This window comes from Ctenocephalides felis, unplaced genomic scaffold, assembly GCF_003426905.1.
Source record: "Ctenocephalides felis isolate EL2017-DRISC unplaced genomic scaffold, ASM342690v1 CF-g0.4_SCAFFOLD_01492, whole genome shotgun sequence".
Lineage (NCBI taxonomy): Eukaryota > Metazoa > Arthropoda > Insecta > Siphonaptera > Pulicidae > Ctenocephalides > Ctenocephalides felis.
This window is the reverse complement of record NW_020537646.1, coordinates 35461869-35487913: the sequence shown is the minus strand read 5'-3', so window position 1 is coordinate 35487913 and position 26045 is coordinate 35461869. Positions and strand designations below refer to the sequence as shown.

The window sequence follows — 26045 nt, the reverse complement described above, 5'->3', positions numbered from 1 at the left end:
GTTTAAATAATTTACATATAATTAGTAGATAATCCATTCAAAATTTTATTTAGAAAGTTGAATCTGATGATAAATATGCAGATGATCAATTAAAAATATCAGTAGAAAGTATTAATTTGTCTAGTACAACTTACCACCATGGTTTTTTGCGTAAGAATATTCGCAACTTTCAAAACCCGATAAATAAACAGTTTATTGACATTTATATCATTTTCGAAAGATATCATTCGATTTTGTTTTAATTAAGACATAAAGCGCTTAATAATTAGAAAGACAATTTTAAAAATTGGCTCAACACAAAAATATTAAATATAAGTGATTTGATTACTCTACTTTTCAAGTAAACTTCATAAATCAACAATCAAGTGCAACAAAGTAACTTCTTCACTACATCTCGTCACACAATTATGTTTACAATTACAGATATGTCAGGTCGTAATTTTATTTTTATATCAAACTGGTCTGATCTGATATTATAATTTTTATTGAAACTTGCATCGGCCGTCTTTCAGTTTTATAATTTTCTTGTCAATTGGTAATAAATTATATGCATCGAGTTAATAGACATTTTCATTACACATAATAGACGTAATTTGCGATCAATTGTAATTTGTAGAGAAGATGACTCTGCACAAATTTCCATGTCAAGGTTATCAAATCTAAGATCCCAAATTAAATAAATAGACTATTTACTACTTCAATAAATAAAGTCGAAGTGTGATAGATATACTTTCTTAGTTGTGATCACTAGATAATATATTCAAACCCAGGACAACCCGATGCTGCAGTGATATTTATTTTTACTACAAGATAATTATATTAATTATATTCATTATTTCTATTACAATATATAATAAATAAATTAATATAATATACTATTTCAAAAACATGTCTCTGTTAGAAACCAGTTGATAATTTAATTATGTTTTGAAAAAAAAAACAACTTGAATTTGCTGAAGTTATGGACCAGTACATATTTTTATTTATTATTAAATACATTTAGTTAACATTACCTCATTTATAATTTTCATAGCAACTTCATGGAATTATATTCTGAACTATATTTTATATTCATAATTGATTTTATAAATTTTTTTATATAATTTTTTTTAATTTTTCAGGGTCGCCATGGGTCACAAAAATTTGTGGCGGATCGGCGCCACTGCACGGGACCGAATGTTTTCTATGCCAAATTCAAAACAAACTACACCTTTAGGAATGATGATTTCGGATAAAGGCAAAATTAAACGAGGTTAGTTGAAAAACAAATATATCATAAATTTTATATCATTTTATTTACTTGCTGTATTTTATTACTTTTTGTGAAATATTATATACCTACCTAATGTTTTGTTGTCTCATAAACCACTCTCATAAACAACGTCGATGGGTCTAACTTTGCTACAGTTTTATTCATGTGACCAAACAGGCTGCATTAAATTTGAATAATTTAAAAATAAATTTGTGCAATAACTATAATCTTAAAAGAAATGCGTTAATATTTTGTTCTTTGTATTTAAAAATTAAGCTCTTGTATTAAAGCGCCATCATCGAGTTACATGAATTTTATACCTACAAGTTTCATTATACTACCTCGAGAATACATCATTTTATTTTGGAAAAGCTTTTAAACAGCATAATTAAAGCATTGCCACATGGCTACAAAAAGAAAATATTTGTCTGTAAAATCTTATTATTTAAGTCATATTTGGCATTTTTCGCTTTAAATGACCCATGCAATTTTTTTTATTTGTTGGACCGGTGTAATTAATAAAAATAATTTCAAACTTTTATTAAAGCTGCTTTACATATTTTGATAAAGTATGTAAAAAACATAAATCAATCACATATATAAATACAAAAATATCATTTTATTATTCATCGGATCTTTTCAATTACAATTTGGACATTACTATTAAATATAGTCAGGTCATTTATGAAGATATATTTTATACATACGTTTTTTTCCATCTGCTCACCAATTAAGTAAATCATAATATAAAATATAAAGCGATTCATTAACTTAACATTTTCTGAAATAAAGTTTCCGAAAGTTATTATAATAAAATTTTAATTATAGCTGAATGTACTGTGTAAAAAAAATTGATATATCAAATTATTTAAAAACTAGTTGGTATTGCCTTGAGGCAAGTTACATGAACTTCCCGATATGTGTAAATAATTGACTTAATCAATAAAAACTAAATTAATTTATGAGTGATTAAAAGTATTCCGAGTTGATTTATTGCACATAATTGAAAAGAGACGAACACGTTATTTTTATAAATTAAACAATGTTTATAATTGAATCAGTTTCCGTAGGACTTTATTGGTTTAGTACGTTCATTCAGGCCAAGTACTCTATCGTTATACCAAGTAAATCGTCTAATTTTAATTTTAACAAACGTCACAAAAACTACTCATTTTCTCAAACTATGATGATTTTTTAAAATAAAACTGCTTGTCGTAAGGCCGTAATATTTTAGTTAGTTCTATAAGACCATGATATATATCGCCAAAAAAAGTTCCATAAAATTCGGTATAATTTTTTTTCTAACACTTAATTACAAGAAAACGGCTCGGTAGATTTTCGCCTAAAACTAATCAGTTTCATTCCCAATTGATATGATTCGAACAGTTTTTGATTTTTTAAAATCGATTCGGTAGTATGAGCTTAAACGTGGACGAAAAGTTTAACACTCTTTTTTGAATTATAAATAAACGACGAAAACAAACTTCTCCTTCGTAAAGTTAAAAATTGTATGTACTACGAAGAAACTATTTCACGCAATGAAACTTTTGTGCTTTTATATATACTGATTGAAAGTAGACGTAAATTGCGTTTATAAATTTGTTTATAATAATTATGAGATTATTGTAACTTTTTCATATTTACTTACATTATTTTCGAAAATAAAAAAACGTTGGCTTTATTAATATATGTTACACTCAAACAGTGCGAGAATTCCTTTCGTAAAAATATAGTATGAATTACGTGAGGTTACTAGAACTTTTATACAAATTGCATGTGAAGACAAACCGCTATTAACTGACTTATAAATATATATTTTTTATTGTAAATAATTTTAAAACGAATGAATTATTGCGGTTATGGTCGACCACCGCATTTAAGAGTAGCCTATCATTAACAAGTAATCATCATTTTGTTATTATCGATAATTATTCAATCAGACAACAATTATAACACTTCTTTGGGGTCATTGCGATTAACTTAAATACTGTTTTAATAATTGTTTATATATCAATCAATACTGAATATAGGTTGTGGAGGACGATTAAAAATTGAATACGTTTTAATAACTTGTCTGTCAGTTATTATTAATCAGTCTTGGACAAATATATTTATCTGTCAATTTAATCGCACAATACAGTACTTAAAGTAAATTTGCTACCTAAAGCTTGAGGTCCATTCACTTTTTCATCCATTATTTTTGTAACGTTTTATTTTTAGTTTTTACTCTATTTACATGTTTTACGTTTTTCTAGTTTTCCCTTAAATCCGAGTAGTATATAGTAATATTATACATAGTAACAATAATGTTGCTATGGTTACTAAAGACTATTATATCTATACTGCTACTTCTATATATTTTTTTGGTAAAATAAATTTACTATTTCAAAACATTGTAATATTTAGTGCAAAAACTCACTGTGATTGATGTGATCAATAAAGATTTAAATACTTATAAGTGTTAAAATATTAACATTTTTTATTTACCTACTATTAATTGTAAAGGATCGATTTGACTCTCACCATAAATTAAGTAATATTTTTAAAGCTGATAAAAACAGAAATATAGTTTGAAATTTCTTAAATCAGATTCAGTTAACAGCACATAGTTATTCAAATTTGATTTTTGGTCAAATTTTATTTTAGCAAGTTCTAAAGAATTACAAGTTATAACCAGTTTAGCTGATTTAAATTTAATTTATAAAATTAATTTAAATTAGTATTCAATTTTTTTAATTCTTTTCTTTTATCGGTTGCCTTGTTTTTTTTTAAATTGTTATAAAATTATCACTTTTAATTTTTTATGATAAATAAACTAATTGAAATTGCAAATATATGTAGTAGATAATTAAGAGAGACCCAGTAAAGCGTTAAGTATCTGGTTCGCCATCAAACCGGATTGATGCTCCAAGGCAACAATCATGGTTTACAAATTAAATTAAAAAAATTAAGTTGATATAATTTAAAATAAAATTCAGAACTTGTACTTGACATTCATGAATAAAAAATAATAATAAATTAGATGTGTACTTATATAAGAATTAATTTGATTTTAATGTATGCATTAGGAATTTAAAGTATCAAAAATATATGTCTACTGATAATATGCTTAATGTGTAAAATTAATTATATTATGTTAAATATGTAATTTTAAATACAAAAAGTAATTTTACAGCAATCACTATCAAAAAATGTATTGTAATTCGGATTGATTTTATTTTGGTCAATATTACGACGAAATTACAAATTTATTAGACCGCGTACTTTCTGTGACATTACAACATCTTTTAACCTGAATTGCGCGTTACTTAACTTTGTGATAGAAGACAAATATAAACACATGACAAGTCAAAAAAAAAAAACGTATCGGTCACAAAAGAATGATTTTCTGTAAACTTACTTCAGTTTCATTGAACTTTGTTGCTTTTATGTCTCACATTGCGAAACCTTCTGACTGGAGAGCTTACATGAATCACTGAGCTCAAAGAGTGAAATGAAAATTAAGTCCTGAAGAATTTATCTATACAAAATAATTTATTTAGAAATTGTTACTTATAATCCACTGATTTTCAGAAATATCATATTTACGAAGTGCACATTTCGATAATAATCCATTTTAAAAGATACATTTTGACTTTTAACAATTACATGAATCAGTCAATTCCAAGAGAACTTCAGAAAAGAAAATTTAGTTCCGAAATATTTTTCCTAATTGTTACTTATAATGCACTTAATTTTGAAAATATTATAATTACGAAGTACACGTTTCGAAATAAATCCATTTTGAAAAGGTTAATTTTGAATTTTGAAAATTATACTTTGAAAACCAAACCAACTACACCATAACAAAGAGCAGGAATAACATGAATAATTCAACAATGTTCAGCGAATGACTCTACTACATGATTGTAAAAATATGTTTATTTGCTATATTTCTAAAATTTGTCATTTGGTTTATGGGCTAGGTAAAAAAGATTAGCCAGCCAGTAAAAAGGTTTATTACTTTATTCTTTTATTTGCTAATTTTCTAAAATTTGTCATCTGGTACAAGGGTTAGCCAGGAAGCAAAAAGCTTCTTTATTCTATTTCTAATTTTGAAGTAGTTTGGAATGATAGCTACGTTATTTAGTCAATATGATGCATTTTAAGTATTGGGTTGAACAACAAAATTAAAAATTATAATCTAAATATGTATTTTTTAAAAATATTTTAGTACGACTATCATAAATGTTGCTTTGGTAAGTAATTCCGTTCAATTCGTCATAATCAGACTCATTATATCTTGAAATACAACTATTACAAATACAACTTCTGTTTGAATTATATATTTTATGAGTACATTTTACATTACATTACATACATGAGTTACATTTTACAAAGATCACATTGCATACAAGCATACAACCTGCGTATGAAAAGAATTTATCATTCGAGTAAAAATAATTTTTGATTTAATGTAGATATATCTTATAAAATTGCTTTTATAACTTATTTAGCATTAATATTTTAATTTTAAATTTTAGGTGGTCTTTTTTATTCCAACCATAATATAATCTATTCTAGAAGTTGTATAAAAAAAGCTGTTTAATCCAATTTTAAAAATGACATTTTCTCATAAAGTAATGAATACACGTAAAACATTATGTTCTGTTATCCTCAACTAAAATTACTTTTTTTTTAAATAATGGTACCTTTTTACCCACAACTTTTAGGCCTCGCTTTGACGGACTAGTGATAGTTTCATACTTACTATTATAGAAATGAAATTTAATATATTCTTGACTGAATCATACGCAGGGCCGGATTTAGAAATTTGGCGCCCCGGGGCACTGACAAAAATGCCGCCCCATCTCTGAAATTTTACGAATTTTCGAACTTTTTTTTAAAGCAATCGCGCTGCTTCACCTGCGTAGGGACAAAAAATAGAAGCGCGTAAGCGCCACGTCGCCGTCTAACGGATAAACAATTTTACAGAACGCATATAAATGTAAACAAAATTTATACTTATTATTATAATATCTTTAAAATATCTGATAATTTAATGTGCATATGTATTATGATCACTTTTGTCCGCCAAATATTTCTTTTTCAAATTTTTTATCGAAACCGCTAAACCTGCCCCCCACAAATTTAAGCAGTTATTTATTCTGTAAATATTTTTGAATGATATTGGACGCTTTTTTTCAAAAACTGAATTATCATTTTTGGCATTTTGGCCCGTATCTTCAAAACAGTTGAACCTGCCTTAGCCAATAACTAATCAGCACGTCTCCTTATCAATCATTTAAATCGGTTGATCCGTGTTCTCGAAATCGACTTGAATAATTAAAATATAATAGATTTGTATTGATGGGGAGACGTGCTGATTAGCTTTTGGCACAGGCAATTACGAAAAATGGTAATTGAATTTCAATATTTCTTCTCTGAAACAACTACGCAGCGCGATTGCTTTGCAAAAAGTTCATAATTTTCAAAAAATTTCAAAATACAAAAAATGTGTTTTAAAAGTCTTTTTTTTTCATTCTTCAAAAAATTTTGAAGTTCTTTATAAAATGTAATGTTTAGTACGAGATGTTTCAGGAATTTGTCTTAAGGCACAATGCCATGAGTCACTAGTTTAATTTTTTTTCGACGCTATAAGCTTGGAAGTAGACAAATTCGTCATTTTAAGAGAACTCGAGAACTAAAGAACATATTTTTCTTAAACTTTCAGCTTGTTTACGGATCTTTATATTAGCCAAACTGCCAAATTTGATAACTTATAAACCAATTTGAAAATTTACGTTCTGAGAGGGATGCAAGGCAAAATAATAAATGTTAGTTATTGGTTATTTCAACCCAAATTTTTCATTGCAATCGTATTATGATTTGTTAATTATATTTCTTGAAATAAAAAATGTTAAAAAAAGTTGATTATATTGTATAGAATTTTTTTTAACTATCCAAATTTTGCCGCCCCCTAAAATTTGCCGCCCTGGGCAGTAGCCCCGATTGCCCCTACTGTAAATCCAGCACTGATCATACGCCTATTTAATATAAGTCTGTATAAGTATTTAATATTTATTTTTATAATTTTAATTTTAATTTTATTTATTCTTTAATAATTTTAAATTTCTACTTGATTATAACAATGAAAATAAAAGCAAGAATGATATCAATTTAAATTTTCTTCGTTTTTCTATGGAGCTAAGGATTTTCTTTTCGCTTTTCTCCTCAGACCGCGGTATATGTAATATAATCGATGCCTGGGCGGCCGATAGTGAAAACTGCGGACGCGTGCAACTCGATAACTGATATTTATTTATCTCACCGAACATGTGACATAAAACGAACAAGTTTTATAATACACACATACATCCGTGTGCATATTTCATATATAATGCATAACAAATAAGTGTGTCATATTGGATGCACTTTCCCTTTGAAGATAGCTATCAACAATAAATGCAATTGCATAATTTCCATATTAGACTATAATATAAACAAATTCATATTATTGCACGCAGTTATTAAATTAATTGAATTTAACTCATTATTAGCTTTGCGTTCAATATAAAAAGTTACTTTGTTCTTAAAAAATTTTAAGTAGAATTTTTAAAAAAATCATATAAAAATTATTTAATAAAAATAAAAAACTTTTATACGTAAGATAGAACGGGATACAAAGGTCCAATTTGACTTGGAGCAATTATATTGTAAAAACTAAACTAATTATATCACAGCAAATATCACTTATCAAAGAAACAACTGTCGGACTATGTTTAGTAAAACTCCCAGCTAATTCATCGTAGTAGAAATGGGTTTTATTGCTATTTTTAAAAAAAAAATGTCAACAGGTCATATGCCTCATATTTAATTTTACAAAATTATTAAACCAATGCAAAATATAAATTTTGTGGATACATTTTTCACAGAAATAACACTGTAAAATAACCTTGATCTGGTATTTTATCTAAAAAATCAACATCAGCAGGGTTGGAAAAACTATTTATTTAAATTATCTCTTGTGACATTGTTTTATTTAAGTTATTTTTTTTTCTCATTTACTATTTTTAATTGTTCACAATTTTGCAGGAATAAAGATTTAGTTAGTCCTTTTCGCCCCACCTATGCTCAAGCTTTTATGAAGGTTTTATAAAAAAAAGATGATGGCTGGTTTATATATCTTTTTCATTCTACTTTCAAATATTTTTGTTATGAAATTAACTTGTCATGGAGTGTATGTAAAATTATTAATGCACTAAATTCAAACACAAGATTATTTTTCGTATACTAATTTTTATCTTTGCCAACAGTGCTTTATAAATTCTCTTGCACTTGCTCAAACCGATATTACTCTTTAGTATTACATTAGTTAAATTATGTAATTTTAATGACATTACATGCATGTGTGTATTCGCATGCTATATGGACATTATGTAGTCAAATTGAGAGAAGTTTTAATGATAATAACATGCATAATTAATAGTTTTACTTTAAATTGATACTCTAGTTAAGAAAATACTTTGCTTTATATAAGCATATCACATTAAATAGAAGAGGAAAAATGAGGAAAATGACTTTCGAAATTAGCTTATTATGAATATGATGAATAATTTGAAGTTTAAGACAAGCAACTTGATTAATTTAATATTAGGTTCAAGACATAAAGTACATTAACTCATTTATGTGTAAAAAAATTTAACATTCTTGTTATTTGTTGACTAATAACTTGTTACTTGAATCGTTTGAAAAACATATAAGATTATATATTTCAGATAATGCTTGTACAGCAATATTATTTACTGCGCTAAAAATTTTATTCATAATAAATTGTCTTCTTCAAGTTACCTACTAATGTTGTAAAACCTCTAAAATTTCTCTCATCACTTATGTCTATATAAAAAGTATTTGTTGGGATACAAAAGCATATTAAAAAATATAAACAAGCTTGAACAATGTTAGTTTGAAATCCTTATATTAAAAAATAAGTATAGGGGCTTAATTTACAAATTTTACATTCTATGGAGAGTCTCTAATGATCGATGCATTACCAAATATGATTCTAAAAACATTATCTTCAAGATTTCATTTACAACACTAAAAGTAATCGAAAACATCGACCCAAATCACAAGCACTATAAACTAGAAAAACTATAATCATTATCAATAAAAAACTCAAATTGCACATCATGACCAAATAATACACGATGTATGCAATTGAAAATTAATTGCAAAAACCGAAACAAAAAAGAATAAAAAAAAAGTAAAAAGCTGTAGGTAATTCAAGAAACCAGTTTGTTATTTCTGTCTACATGGGAACATATGATCATGAGCGCGGACTGTTTTAAAACAACTTTCCTCTTAATGAGAATTTCGTGAGTAAATTGACAGATCAACTTACGATTCGAAGCAATCGTTGCGTTGCGTTATTCGCAAAAATTATTAATAAACGAATTCGATATTAATGATGAAATTATGGATTTTTGTATTGAAAAAACTCTATAGTTTGAAGATAAGATAGAAGGTACATAATTTGTATAATTTAAGGCATTTGTTGCAATACCTATTAAGGCATGTTACAGAATATTGAAAAAATCTTTGTTTTTACTAAATATCTAATAATATTTTTAGTCACATTTTTAAGTCATCATGTATTTTCGATTTGTTTAGAAATTATTTTACATTAGTGTAATATTACATTACAGTAGTGTAGCTTATACAATATATATATATATATATATATATATATATATATATATATAAATATAAATTATTATATAATAGGTAGGGCTATAAATTATTTTATATTAGGTAGGAATTTCAAAAACAAGTAAAATTTCAATTTTTTAATAATATTTGAAAGTAGACACTTTGCTATTAGGAGATGAACAGCAATGTTTGAAAAATTCTGGTTATGACTACTGTTGTTTACCAATGTGATAATTTTAAGTTATATTCAACCATTTTTTATATAACCTCTATGAAAGTTTCCATCTGGGTGGGGTAAGAAAGACCAACTAAATTTTATCCTGGTAAAAAACTAAACTTTACCCTGACAAAGGTGTTAACAATAAGAAATAGTAAACAAAAAAGTAAATTGAGATAAAAAAGCAATTTTACAAGAGATAAATTAAATAAAGAGCTTAACTTGTTTTAGAGATCTCTACCTAATGTGCCTTATCGGAGGTTTTTTTTCGTTAGTTTTTTTCAGTCGTGAGCACTGTTGTTTAGTTTACGACACCTTCATATAATATTTAAGTATACTTTATTTGAATGGTTTATAAGATGTATTGTCATTTTTAAGTTAGATTCAACAGTTATTAAATATAAACTTTATAAAAGCTTTTATGTAGGTGGGGTAAGAAAAACCAACTGAATCTTTACCCCAGCAAAAGTGAATAAAAATTGAGTTAATAAAGCAATTTTACAAGAGATAAATTAAATAAATAGCTTAACTTGTTTTTGAGATCTCGATGTATGGCTATCCGATGTTTTTTTGTTAGTTTTTTTAAGTCGTGAGCACTATTATTTAGTTTATGAGACTGTGATATAATATTTAAGTATACGTTATTTGATTGTTTTATGAGATGTATTTATTATTTTTCAACAGTTTTTATATAACCTTTAAAAAAGCTTACATGTCGTAGGGTAAACCGGACCAACTGATTCTTTTCTTTTTCAATAAATATTAATTAATAAAGTAAATTAAGTTAAAAATAGCTATTTTACAAAACATAAGTTACATAAATAGTTATTTCTACTCTGCTGATGATTATTTCTGACAAAATGGCAGATCAAAATTATATACTGTGTTGTCCCTGTAAAAAATTAACCTATGTAATTTATAATTGGTATTGGTTGTATAATGTAGCTATTATTTTATAAAATCACTGATAAATTCAAACTAAGACTTTGGATCTGCTTGCTTCTGACTGTTCCATTTTACTCCGCCTATGGGGATGAAAATGACCAGGAGGCAAATTTTTGAAAAACAGCGAAAACATACAAACATTTTTAAATTGATGAATTAGTTGGGAGTTTTACTGAACATAGTCAGATAGTTATTTGTTTTATATGTGTTATTTGTTGTGATATGATTGATTTGGTTTTCACAATTTAATTGCCCAGTCAAGTTGGATCTTCATGCCCTGCCCAACATGATTGAGTTATTTTAAAACTATTCAATAAACCCGTATAATTTATAATTCACAAAATATTTTAGATCAATTTTACGTAATGAAAAAGTATTAGGTGAATTATTTATATCGAGTATCACTTTCAACTAATCATCTATTAAATTAAATTCAAATCATAAAAAAATGTTTTGTTGAATATTATTTACAAATAATCATCTATTGGAGACTTATTTTAAATGTGCTAATATATTTAATTCACTATGAAAACAATTTTGTTAGAAGCTATTGGCGCTATTACGCGCGTGCTATAAAAAAGTGAATCTGAAATTATTCATGAGTCTAACCAGCGTGCAAAAAAGACATAATAAGCGCGCGTTTCATGTGCTGATCAATTTGGCATGAAATTTTATTTATATTTATACATACACAAAGTTTTTACTCATTGTTGATATAAACGAGCTATTCATTCATTCATGATTTATCGCTAGCACAGGTAAAACCGTATTATCTTTTTACACGTTTATGCTAATCTTTGAAATATGTGCTACTGTGTGTCTGAGATTGAAATTATTTTTAAATACAAACACTTTTCGCTAAACTGCGGCATTGCTTACAATAGAATTAATGTGAGTAATATATTGATTCTTGACCAATGAATTCTTCGTAGTTCTTTTCACATCTCAGGTTGAGGGTCATTTTTTATAAACATTTACAAAACATATAATAACTCACTGCAAATCGTCTATAGATTTATTCGTTACAGACGATGGACTTTCCAAAACAAAGAATTTGGTGTAGGTCGTTGAATCATTATGTTGCTCAATTTATGTGGTCAAAAGCAGATATCAATACTTGCGCATAATTTCACAAACAAATATATATATATATATATATATATATATATATATATATATAATGGTGTGTGCGGCAGTATTTGTTTTAATCAAAGCCTCTTAATACATTTTTTTGGGTAATTAATAACATTTTGAAAAGTGTTTAGTGGAGAAACCATGCAATTATAATTTAATTGCCTGACCGCAAATTTTAAAATAAAAAAATGATCACTGAGAAAAGTTTTCCACACAAGTTTCATAAAATATTGTTTGCGAGAATAATTAGAAATGGCTAAGAGACTATTCGATCGTGGCGCTTAGAAAAGTTTGTTTATAGAGCTGATTTAGTTTTTGTAGAGGTTATATAAAAAACTATTAAATCTAACTTGAAAACAGCAGTACATATTATAAAATATATAATATCGTATACTTAAACTAAATAAGAAAGCTCAAAACCAAAAATTGTCAACAAATAAAATACTTTTGTTGTATATATATTGGCCGTTTTTCTCCTAATAACGACATGTTAGGAATTACGGCGATGGCTGGTTACACATCTTTTGCCTTCTGCTTTATAATAGTATTATTGAAAAATTTTATACTTCAGTTGTTTTTGAGATAATGGTGGTGAACCTTTTTACTCGACAGCTTTTAAGCCCTGTTCTATCCTTTTTCAAAAACCTGATTATTTTTTGTTTTATTTTGAATTATCTACCGAAGCCACGCGTGTTATTTTTCATTTTAATTCGATTATTTCATCCAAATTTGCATAAACAAATGCTTTGCTCATAATAATTTATTTGTCAGATCGGTGTGATATATGGATTTGCGCTAATGGACAATTTTGGGGTCCGCTGAGACCAAAAAGCGTGTCACGGTCGTGCAGGCGCGCGTATATCGATCTCCAATAATTCGCGAGGTCGATTTATCGCTATATATATTTTTATTTAAGTGATCGATTGAGGACATTGTCCCAAAGTTAAAATCGACCTTCCATCGTCTTGCGGAAAATTTTTACTTGTAATTTCTTTTCTTTTCTGAGGGTGAAACGGTTACTCGTTTCCAATTGATCTTGAATCTTGTGTCCGACCGCCCGGAGCGCTTTTGTTGCAACACTTGCGTTGCAATCGGCGTTCTTCGACTGCTGGCCGCTGAAGAAGGTTGTTCAGTGATTTGTAAAATGTTGCACAGGCCCAACCTTTAGTCAAAGGTTGAATTATATATCGTTAGTATTCATCCATAGGATGATCGTATTTTATTTTTCTTAATATTTTATTTAATTATATAAACGACAGTTTGCCACAGTTTTACATTATCTTTATTATATGGCACTTATAAAGAAATATTTGAAAAATCAAAATGTTAATATGTTGATGAAAACGAGCAATAACGTGAGAGACTTATTTAGTCTGATTATTTTGATAAATGAATTTATATACGAGACCTTACATTTTCATTTTAAAAAAATGAGGCAGTTTTTTTCTTTTCACCGGGATAGCTAATCAGTATATATGCTACTGGTTCAATACGTAGAATTTATTTTGAAAAAACCTTTAAAATAACGTTTTATGTTATAAGGCAGCCAGATCTTATATTTAACTACTAATTTGTAAACACGTTTCTGAAATCACAACTTTACTAATGATTGTCACACTAAGTTTATTACAATAGAGTAAAGCGGGGCCTAAAGGACCGCGGGTAAAACGGTCCGCCGCCATTATGTCAAAAAGAAGTGAAATTAAGAATTTTTCAACAACAATATTTAAAAGTAGGAGTAATACTCATAACAAAATTTTTTTTATTTGGTAGTTTTTTTGGTTTTGAGCTCTAATCTTGAGAAATTGAGTATCTAATATAATACCTTAATCTAGTTTTTAAGTAAACGTTACTTATTTATTTTATAAGATAATTGTTATTTTTAAGTAAGATACAACGGTTTTTTAATTCAACATGTATACAAGCTTGTAAACTTGTTAAAAAAGACCGATAGAATTTATATACTGGCAAAGGTGTAAACAATAAAATATTAATAAATTAAAAAATAATTTAAGTTAAAATAAGCAATTCTACACGTGATAAATTAAATTAATAGGTATTACAATTCTGCTGATGAATATTTCTGACGAAATACCAGATCAAGGTTATTTTTAAAAAGGACCAGATGACAAATTTTAAAAAAATAGTAAAAAAAACTTATTTCTTCAAATAGAAATTAACTGAGAATTTTACTCAGCATTGTCCTACAGTTGTTTGTTTTAAATGCGACATGTTTTGTGACATAGTTTATTTGATTTAGACTGTATTTAGTATAGTTACTGAAAAGCAAATTAGACCTTTATGCCCTGCCCTACCCTATAGTACAATAAATTTGGACTGTAGTCAACCGATTTCATTTTCATCCATTGAACAGACACAGTTAAACAGAAATGCACCAATTCTTACTAGAATTGTACAGAATTTATATTAAAGTCCATTAAGTAGCTTAGCTCTGAATATATCAAAAACACTATTTAATTTTTATTGACTGTTTGCATTATATAAAACTAAAATCTAACGAGAAAAACTGTACGAGTTAGTAGATGATAAAAGATTAAGCTTAGGATTTTTAAAGCTCATATGACATTAACTATACATAATATCAATTGGCTCATTCAATAAAAATATTTACTTCGTATCCTGTTGTAATATTTGGGTTGTTTAGGTTTCATTTTCAAGTCTTATGTAATTAAAGTATTAAAGTAGTAAGTGACCATACGTCCCGATTTGGCCGGGACAGTCCAGGATTTCGCCTTGTGTCCCGAGTTTGTCTAGAAGAATTTGTCTCGAATTTAGATCTTTTGTCCAGGATTGTCCCGAATTGTCTCGAATGTTTTATATATTAATACGTAAGTTAACGAAAGTTATGAAAAAATGAACAAATGCTATTTTTTACAAATTAATTATAAAAAAAATTATGTAAAATTTTATACAAGACTCAAAAGCAAAAAAAACATGAAAATCATATATAAAAAAATAATCAAATAATAAAATTCTTACTAATGGTTCACAAATCTGATTTAAAAAAATTGATTCATATAAAAAAAACTTTTTATAGTATCTTCAAATAACGTTACCTTACCTACCCTTTATCAAATAACGTTATTACCTACCACCCCTCGTCCCGGATTAGCATAACTAAAAATTGCCTTCCCAGTTTTGTCTTTAAAAATTATGGTCACCTTAAAAGTAGAGGAGTGCTAAAGAAATTGCATTAACTTATCAATTATTCTTTGGTATACAATTTTTTTTATTCCTGATATTTAGATAAATTTTGATAACTCCTACTTTAAAATGAGTATCATTCATACACGCATTAGAGTATCTTAATACATGCATAAGGTCAATGCAATCGAGAGTTATGACGCCCCGCGAAGCAACAGTTTTATTTAATTTTTTTTTTATATTACTTTTGAACAGCAATCAGAACCTTACGTCCTATGAGCTGTTGGGTTGAAGTTTCTCCTTACTTCGTATTTTTTAGATGGTAACCCAATAAAATAAATAAATAAATAAAAATAAAACAATGTTTAATCCATCCATATTTGATGATTTTTTGTTATTAGAATTAATGTAATAAGGCTGACATTTTATTGGTGCAGCAATGCCGAGCAAGGGCTATTTTCACTTGGAAACATATTGCTATCTATATTTTCAAGTGAAAATTGTTGTCACTGCTGTCTGACAACAGGCTGCTCGAAGTGGGTATCGAACCCAGGGTCTCTTAAACAAGTCCCGTCGCTCTTAACTGCTTACCTACGGGCGAGCCCAATTTTATTTAAATGCATAGTAAATCTATCCGGTCTAAACATTGAAACCATTTGAATCGTGCCACTTGCAATCTTATCCCAAGACTCATAACTAATCCATCAATTAGCAATTGCACATCGTCCACTAATTGTACTATGAGTGACCTCTTCTGTCAGGTGCACGGACGATGTAACAACGCCGTCGCGAGCGAGACTGGCAGCGATAGTGCAAGTGAGGTTGGAGCGTTTCCGCGTACGAAAGTCCCAGTGACCTGCTTTTCGTGAATCGATTTATACGACTTACATGTAATCGTTCAGCAGCCGTGCATAACTGCAGATAATAACGATAAAGAACGCGAGACGACGATACAGACCACTGACTCATTGCCCGCCTGACCGACTGATTAGTTGATTATCACTGATAGGAATTACTTTCTTCACACTACATCGGAGCAATTGCATCGTGACTTTACTTGCAGGGCGCTGATTTTAAAATTGATTTTTAAAGCAATTTGTGATTTTATTTAACAATTGTGATTTTTAAAGATTTGGGATAGTTTTAAATTTTTAAAAGTATTTAAAAAATATTAGAAAAATACTAGAAAAAAATTATATTTGACGCAAAATTTTGTAATCTTTAAATGTTTAGTTTATTATAGTCGACATATTTTTTTTTGTTGTTACAATTTATTTTTGTTAATCAGGACTTTAATGTCTTATTTACAAAATTGATATGAGCAAAAAAATACTAATCTTGATCATTTCGTTGACTGTTGAGATTTTCAAATCCTTATGTAGACAAAAGTTCGAAATATACCAAGGCGTATTAGTAAGGATACGCAGAATTTTGTTCTGGCACCTTTGAATGATGTTTTTGTTAGATTTGCAAGAGCAACCCCATAGTTTGATTCCATAAGTCCAAATGGGCACTATGATAGTTTTGTACAGAAGTACCTTGTTATCGAGAGAGATTTCAGATTTCTTCCGAAAAAGCCAGTAAAAATCTTTTATTTTCAGTTGGATTTGTTTCTTTTAATATTCAATGCGCGTTCTCCATGTCACTTTCGAATCAATGTGCATGCCTAAATATTTGACAGAATTGCATAGTGGAATTATTGAATTGTTCATGATGATAGGTGGACTGTTGTGATGTTTTAGAGAAACAATTATGTGCTGAAATTTTTCGATATTGATTTTGATATTCTATTCTAAAAACCATTTTTTGAGACTAGATAAATAAATAGTCGACATATGTACAGTTCATTATAGTCTAATCAGTACACCGCATCAAACCTATTCTTTTGTTTAATTAATAATTTTTTAGACAGAAAACTTCTATAAATGATATATAGAATCCTATTCTATAGGGCAGAGCGGGACTTTAAGGTCCACGGGGAGAAAGGTCCACCACTGAAATTTCAAAAACCAGTAAAATCAAGATTTTTTTTTAAGTTATTTACACATTATTTTCCTATCTCAGACAGACAGAGGTGCCTGGTATGAGAGATTATGAAAACAATTTTCATATTTTATATATACATTTCATTTGACTATTAATTTCATTGATATAATAGCTATGATAATTAAAATATATTTATATAACTCTTCAGTCATTTTTGTCTTCAACTTCCTTATAATATTTCTTTATTTTTCTTTTAAATTTATCGTCATCATTGGTCATCTTAATATCGTTTGGCAATTCATCATATATTTTACTGGCGGCCCATATGACATTTTTTCTCAATTTCTTCTTTCTATTATGTTCAATGTGAAAATTTTTAACAACAATATTTGAAAGTAGAAGGAATACGATGTATAAATGCGAGCAAAACTTCAAAGTTTGAAAATCCATAAAAAATATTGTCTTTCGTTGTTATTTTTTTGATTGTAAGCACCGTTGATTACTTTATAAGATCCTAATATAATTTTTAATTGTTTCATAAGCTGTATTGTTATTTTTAAGTTTAACCTCTATGAAAACTTACATCTGGGTGGAGAAAAAAGGACCAACTGAACATTAGCACTGACATTAAAAAAACAAGATAGCAAATATAATAGTAAATTAAGTTTTAAAAAATCAGTTTTACAAGAGATACATGAAATAAATAGTTATTCCAACTCTGCTGATACATCTTTCTGACGAAATGCCAGATCAAGGTTATTTACAGAGTTAATCTCTGTGAAAAATGCGCCCATGAAATTTTGATTTTGCATTGGTTGAATAATATAGCTAGTATTTTGTTCCTAAAATAAAATAAATACCTTAAAATCCCAATTAATTTTGTCAAATCCCAATTCCCATCCCAATTCCAATTTACTCCGTCTATGGGGTCAAAAAGTTATGAAGTTTTGAAAAACAGCAAACATACACATTGTACAATAATGATTTTGCTAGGATTTTTACTGAACATAGTCAGCTAGTTGTTTGTTTGATATGTGTTATTTGTTGTAATACAATTGGTTTAGTTTTTACAATATAGTTGCTAAAAGATAATTGGACCTTTGTGCACCGCCCTACTCTTGAAAAGGTTCAATTACATTATTGATTATTTGTTGCGTCAACAATTCATGTATTTTATGAGTTTGTTTATGAAGTAAATAAATATATTTTTTATAAAATTTTGTAATTATGACAGTATATTTTATATCCATCAAAGTTCCTTGATAATTCTAGGTAATCAAGTTATGGTCAATACTAAATATTTTTATTTCGTAGAATAATATATAAAAACATATTATGAACATGTTGACAAGCAATATCTGATTCTCATCGCCATATCCTTGTTCAAATCATTTACGAGAATCACTTGTATTGATTTGTCAAAGAAAATCATTTTCACATTGACACTTTAGTGATCTCATTGTTTGTTCACTGTCAACACGTCATATCCACTTTTTAACGTAGATATAAATCGTACTAACCAAGGTATTCACCATGACATAACATATCAAAAAAACAGTACATAATAAGCAATAAATTATTTAACACTTAGCTATATAGCAAGTACTTGGAAAATCCAATTAGCAGGCACTATTTAAGGTATCTATGTATTTAATAGTTTTGTGAAGTTTCGCTTTGGCAATCACTGTTTTTATTCCTGATCAGCTGTTATCCCGCAGAGAAAGTCTACAGCATCTCAAAGTATAAGTATCTGCGTATCTGAGATCGTAGAACTTCACGATAGGAATAATTTAAATTTTCAGATATTTTTATACATTACTTTACATTTTCTAATATAACTTTTGAAAAAAATATTGATTCACTTTTCTTTGTATTAACAATTAATATGTAGTATGAAATAACATTACAATATTATTCCCTTTAAATTAGTAAGAGTTGCAAAACAATTAACCAATTATTCGAATTATCATAAACATCTTAATTTCTGATCCAATGTTTTATTAAGATCAAATGTTTCATTTTTAATTTTAAAGAGATTTTACGTAATAATCGCTACATTATTCAGCCAAAACAAAACATAAATTTAATGAGTACATTTTTTATGGGGATAGCACTGTATATAACCTTGATCTGGTATTTTGTCAGAAATAATCATCAGCAGAGTTGTAATAACTGTTTATTCAAATTATATCTTGTAAAAGTGCTTTTTTACAACTTAATTTACTACTTTTTATTTTTATTATATATAGGTTGAGTTGTTCTTTTTTACCCCACCCACGTGTGAGCTTTTATAGAGATAAAAAAAACATTTGAAACTTAAAATTAACAATCGATCTTATAAAGAATTAAATAACGTAATTATATAAACATTATATCAATGGCTCGCAAATAAAATAATAGTGCTCACAACCAAAAAAACTAACAACAAAAGAAAATAATTTTATTATGAATTTCGAATAATTGCCGTTTAGCTCCCGATAGCAAAGTAGTGAGAATGAAGGTGATGATCTTTTTCCCTCGACTTCTAAATATTGTTATTAAACAATGCTTAACTTTACTTGTTAATATATCAAATATTGGTGGTGGACCTTTTTACCCGCGGAGTTTTAAGTCCCACTGTACCCTAATACATTTGTATCATCTAATTAACACATCATTTACATGTTCAATGTACTTTCATTTGCATTTAATAGTATTTTAATTCTTTAAAAATTTAAATTATTAGATATATTACTATTAACAAAATAATTCTAAAGAGTGGGTAAATATTTCTATGAAAAAGATAGCTTCATTATAAAGTAAAATAAGGAAAAATATTAATTCAAGGTAAATAGACAAATTCTAAAATGTAAAATGTTAAAAGTGTTCAACAACACTTACCTAAAAATTGATTGTACTCGTATGCTTGCACGCAAAATTAATTAATTTTCATTGTCTGTTGTTTAAATAAAATAAGAGCTTCATCATGTATAAATAAATTTATTTCAATTTAGAATGTACATTTGAGAAGTTTAATTCCATACTTGTGAAGTTTAAATATTTTCTCTTGAACCCGGATATGTCAAAGATAAATAGAGTCTATTTCATAGCACACATGCATTATACGTAACCATGTTGATGAATGCAGCAATCTGCACTCCATTCAAAACCTTTTCAACAGTCTAAGGCTTGCAAAATGCAATAAAATCTAATCAGAAATTAAATTTACTATATAAACATACATATACATAATTTACGAGTATACATAACAAACTATGAGTTTAGTAATTTAATTATTATGAGTTTAGTTATTTTATCGTGGCTACCGAAAAATGTTCCAATTTCAATATAGCATCTGTTAATGGCTCATTGAGCTTTCTAAATTGAAAATTGATTCTATCAATATTTATAATGTTAAAAACAATTTCTATTTCAAACAAGTTTTGATAATTATAGTTAAAAAAAACTTTCCAGCAGCTGATTGCCGAATTACTTTCATTAACAAAACAAACCTATAAATTATATATGAATCAAATATATTCCACGAAATAGTTTGTTTAAAGAGGTCCAAATTTAACCTTAACAGTTTGATTATAATGCAATATAATTATATTTAACATCATTGATTCGAATAGTTTTATCCTAAACGTCTTACTGTATTATTTATTACATTATATTTTCATGATTATTAGCCTACTATAGATATTTGAAATATGTATTTCTTTTACCTGTCGCAAATATTTTATTTGACTTGAATAAAATAATATTTAGTTCATAGAACAACATTACAATGTATACCCGCATCTTTTTTAAATAACTTCTCTACCTTTCTCTATAATGATCTAATTTATTTAGCACATAAAACTAAAACTCAACTTGCATAATATGCATTAAATGCGTCCCGTTAGAACATTTTATGTTTGTCGGTCGCTAAAATACCGGTATAATAAAATTATTATATGTAGTTAAAATTATTTTACTCTTATACCAACATTTTTCTTTCTAGTTCTGTTTCACCTTACATAATCTTCAGTCTACCTTGTTGCTAAACGATCGTAATAACGATTCTAGAAATTGTAATTTGCTATAATTTCAACATTACATGGAGAAATTATCATATTGTAAAATTATTTGTGTAAGAATTAAATACCTACGATCTATGAAATTGTATTTATTGTAAAAACCATTTTACAAAACCGTCATGGTGGAAAAATTTATAACAATTCTAGGTGACGATATGCTATGGAAAATAAGGCATAGTTCAATTTAACAGATAATAAAAATACGGTATTTTGTAAAACTAACATACTTAATAGTATTTCTATATTTTTCAGTGATTCCAATGAACGTACAAGTTCAGAAACTTTGGCATTATTATTTTTTTAAAAAACTTAGTTTTTTAGTACCAATAGATTCATAATTTTATATAAGGCCGTTTTTGGAAGCACATTATTACCTATATTTTATAAAGTTCTTAATTTCGATATTGGTTTCAATTATTTAAAAGTTTGAATTTCACAGTCGTACATATTGCTGGAATATATCCCAATATAGTAATAGTGGTCCGAGACAGATTCCGTGTGGTACACCCAATGTAATTTATTTGATGCCAATACTGGCAAATACTCGAGATCAAATTTTCAAAACCAATACAATATAATTTTTTGAATACTTTCTACAATCTACTTTTTATCTGCGTTTTGTTATTTTTTTTAAATTTTAATAGCATTATTTTATTACTATTTAAATTTAATATCATACTGACCCAAATTCAATTAACATTGAACTGGTAACTCAATTGTAAAATGATTATTATGTAATAATATCAGAAACATGTGTTCCAGTTTGCTATTTTTTCTCACAATGACGATATGATTGTCAAGATAATGATTTATTGGAAATTTTGATTGATGTAATCGGCATGAAAGCAAATGTTTGCTTTATAACTTTCATATTTTGTAATTCATAATTGCTCGCACGTACGATATGTTATTTTGCTATACTTACTTACAATGAAAAGCATCCTTAAATAATTATTTATGGAACAAGGTAAGGATTTATGCATATTTATAGAAGTAACTGATGTGCTTAAAAATGATATAAATCAATATAAAAACTTTCATGTTTTAGCATACTTGTAACAAATATTTGAATTTTAATAAATTATGAATGAAAATGTTTCATTTTATAAATTAAATTAGTTGCATTGAATATCATGCTAATTAGATACCTGCAAAAATTTTAAAGTTATGCTTCTGTAGACCGAATTTTTGTTTTACATAAAACGAGAGCCTATGTATACGAATAAAAAAAAATCTTTTTTTTTTTTTTAAAATGAGTAATAATGAATTATATGACTTTTAAGTAGCTTGTAATGTTTGCATTTCTGTGTATGAGAATGTTATTTCAGGTTAAAAATTCAGGCCTAGTAAAGGTCATAAATATTAATATTGGTTGTCTTGATAACATTATAGAATCAAGATTCATAGATCATCTCCTGAAAAACCATAATTATTGGGTAAAATGTCGAAAAATTGGGAATGTGACCTGAAAGTTATGGTGGTCCATAGTCCTTGATAAACCGTGAACTTTTTCCTATTAATAACTACTATTGTATTAAAAAAATTTAACAATAATAAGATTTTTAATGATTTTATTCTCATTTTAATTATAATTTTTGAATAATATATTAATTTATGTTTTTACAAGTCAAGTATTCATCAAACCAAGTTAAGATCAAAATTTATTTTACTCACAGATTTGTATAAGTGTGCATCACAGACCTTATAATACATATGTATTATAAGGTATATGTTGTGTATGCAATATAGGTTTATAAAAATATGTTCAAAAAAATTAGTGTGTAGGTTTTAATTTATTTGGAATAAATCTAATCAATGCAAACTTTCTTCAAGATAATGATCTGCTACGCGAACATCTACTATTCATTGATTTTATATTAATCAATGAATCAACAGACAATGATGTTTTTATCGAAAACATAATGAAACAAATATATTATTTTTCTCAACCATATATTAATCGATGTCAAATATTTTGGAAAATCCCTAACAAAGATTTATCATCAAAACAAACTGCAAAAATATTGTTTCAATTTAAAAGCGGTTGTTTATGTATTTTAGCGTAAATGATTTTCAGACCTCACAATCACAATCAATAAGAAACCGCAAGATCATATTGACGTCACTTGGACCCCCGGGAAACTATTTGCCTAATTTCACACGTTGTTTGCGTCGTCAAGTCATAAAAATAAAAAAATATGTATATTTAATCTGCAGACTTTCTTAATTACCTTCGAGTTGTGTTCAAGCCAAATCAGGTGTTATAAATACGTAAGAGGTTGAAAAACTGTAGTCACCATCATAGGCGTAGCTGTTGTTTCACCTCATTTCACAGAAAATCTAAATTTTAATATCTTAATTGAAATTTGTTAACAGAATTAAATAAGGATTTAAACAATTATAAATGATTTTAGATTGAATTATGGAACTCGTTTTTATAATTGATTTCAAGCCAAATTTTTATATATTTTATATTGCATAATTTCTTAGAATCATTAAAGAATAAAAATATTATATTCAACTACAAAAGGGCTAGGCACAAAGGTCCAATTTGACTTTGAACAATTATATTGTGAACACCAAACCAATTATGTATATATCAAACAAACAATTATCTGACTATGTTTAGTAAAACTCCCTGCTAATTCACCCTTTTAGTGATGTGTATTTATGCTGTTTTTCAAAAATTTGTAACCTGGTCCTTTTTAACCCATAGGCGGCTTAAAATGGGACGGCCAATGTTTAACTTTTAATTTTAAATAGATTATCAAAATAATAGCTCCATTATTCAATCAATGCAAAATATAAATTTTATGGGTGCATTTTTACAGAGACACTGATAATGAGAAACACTGTAAGAAAACTTGATCTGGTAGTTCGTCAGAAATATTAATCAGCAAAGTTGGAATAACTATTTATTTGATTTATCTCTTGTAAAATGGCTTTTTTAACCTAATTTATTTTTTTTTTAATTTTTATTTTTTACACCTTGGCCAGGGTAAAAGGTTTAGTTGGGTCTTCTGAGGTATTGGTGGTGGACCTTTTTACCCGCCAATCTTTAAGCCCTGATCTACCCTACGTGATTTTAATCGAGTTTAAAATAAGTAAATTTTGTATATACTTTTTATATTATAACATATTTTTTGATATCATTTTTCAACTCATTTGAAGCACAGAGTTCATTTTGTTACATGTTAAAAATCAGAAGTATTCTCAGAATTATTAATTGCATAAAGATCCCACTTGTAATTACAGAATAAATATTTGATAATCTATAAATTTTCACATAACATTTCAAAAATGTAGCAACTGTATCACTTTTGCGTTATATATTATATATTTTTACTATTTTCAATTTACGATTTATTATTACAATAAAGATTAAATTAAGTTCAAGTTCATAATAAAATATAAATTATAATTAATAACAAAGGTTGTGGAGAATTCCTACAAAATAATGACAGACTTTGTATAAACTTTTTAAACTGGGCATAAAATTCCTAAGACACTTACCGACTTTATATATTAACTTTAGTATGGTTAGACATTATAACAATAAAAATTGTATGATCCTGACCCCTTCGTTAAAAGTCTATCTACGACCATGGTTACCATTACAAGTCTTCAAAAAAACGCTTTTTGGGTCACTAAAAATAGATGTGTAAAATTTTGAGTAGGGTCAAACTGCGTCAGAACCAGTTCTGGTGACGTTTTTCAAAAGCAAGACCTACGTCACGAAAAAATTATTTAATCTGAAACGACATTAATTTATTAATTTATTTAATTTGGTATAAAATACGGATATAAAAATCAAGATCATAAAATCTGATCGTGAACTCTGCTATTTTCTGGACAAGTTATAAACTGATAACTTCATTGAAAAAAATGCGTATTACTTCTTTTAAAAATAATTACGGCCATAAAATGAAACAAACTCAATGAAAATTTGTTCTTAACTATTGGAAAATAAACGTATTGCATAAGTTAAATAGAGATAGATATCATACCTATATTTTGAAAATGTAGTTCAATATGATTTTGCTAATTTATATAGTTCAAAGCATAGAAAAATAGTACTCTAGTCAATTTAATTTGATTTTTAAATAAATTATTGAATTTTTTCAGCTATTTTATTTTTATCTATTTATTTTACTTAAAACTTTAATTATAATTTATTATAATTCTTGAAATATAGACTATAATTTTAGAAACAGAATATGAAACTGAGTTTTTTATGTTGTTTAATTTAATTATTATTATATATATATTATTATATTATTATATACTTCTTGACAATATATGTATTCTAGATTATTTTGTTTTACTGAAATATATTGTTTAATTTATAACAATCTATTTATAGCCAAAAAATAACCAAATATTTAACAATTTGTGATTATTTCATGGAATTACAAATTATGTATGATACAAGGTTATTAATACACATAAATATTAATTTTTAAATATAATCTTATACATTTGCTTTTAGAACCATAACCTTACTACTATTAAGTAAGGAAGTAAAACCCACCAAAGATCAAATTCTCTTCTTGTCATATGGAACTAGATTTTCTGGATTCCTAACGCAATTTTT

The 26045-nt window shown here is 27.1% G+C and overlaps 1 protein-coding gene across 1 annotated transcript in view; it reads left to right on the top strand.

Moving 5' to 3' along the window:
- The first annotated feature begins 1128 nt into the window (after nucleotides 1-1128).
- Nucleotides 1129-26045, top strand: part of LOC113370372 (scavenger receptor class B member 1-like) — a 62784-nt gene continuing 37867 nt past the window's right edge. The window contains exon 1 of the mRNA XM_026611038.1: nucleotides 1129-1252. Coding sequence (XP_026466823.1) covers nucleotides 1129-1252 — 124 coding nt within the window. The remainder of the gene's footprint in view (nucleotides 1253-26045) is intronic.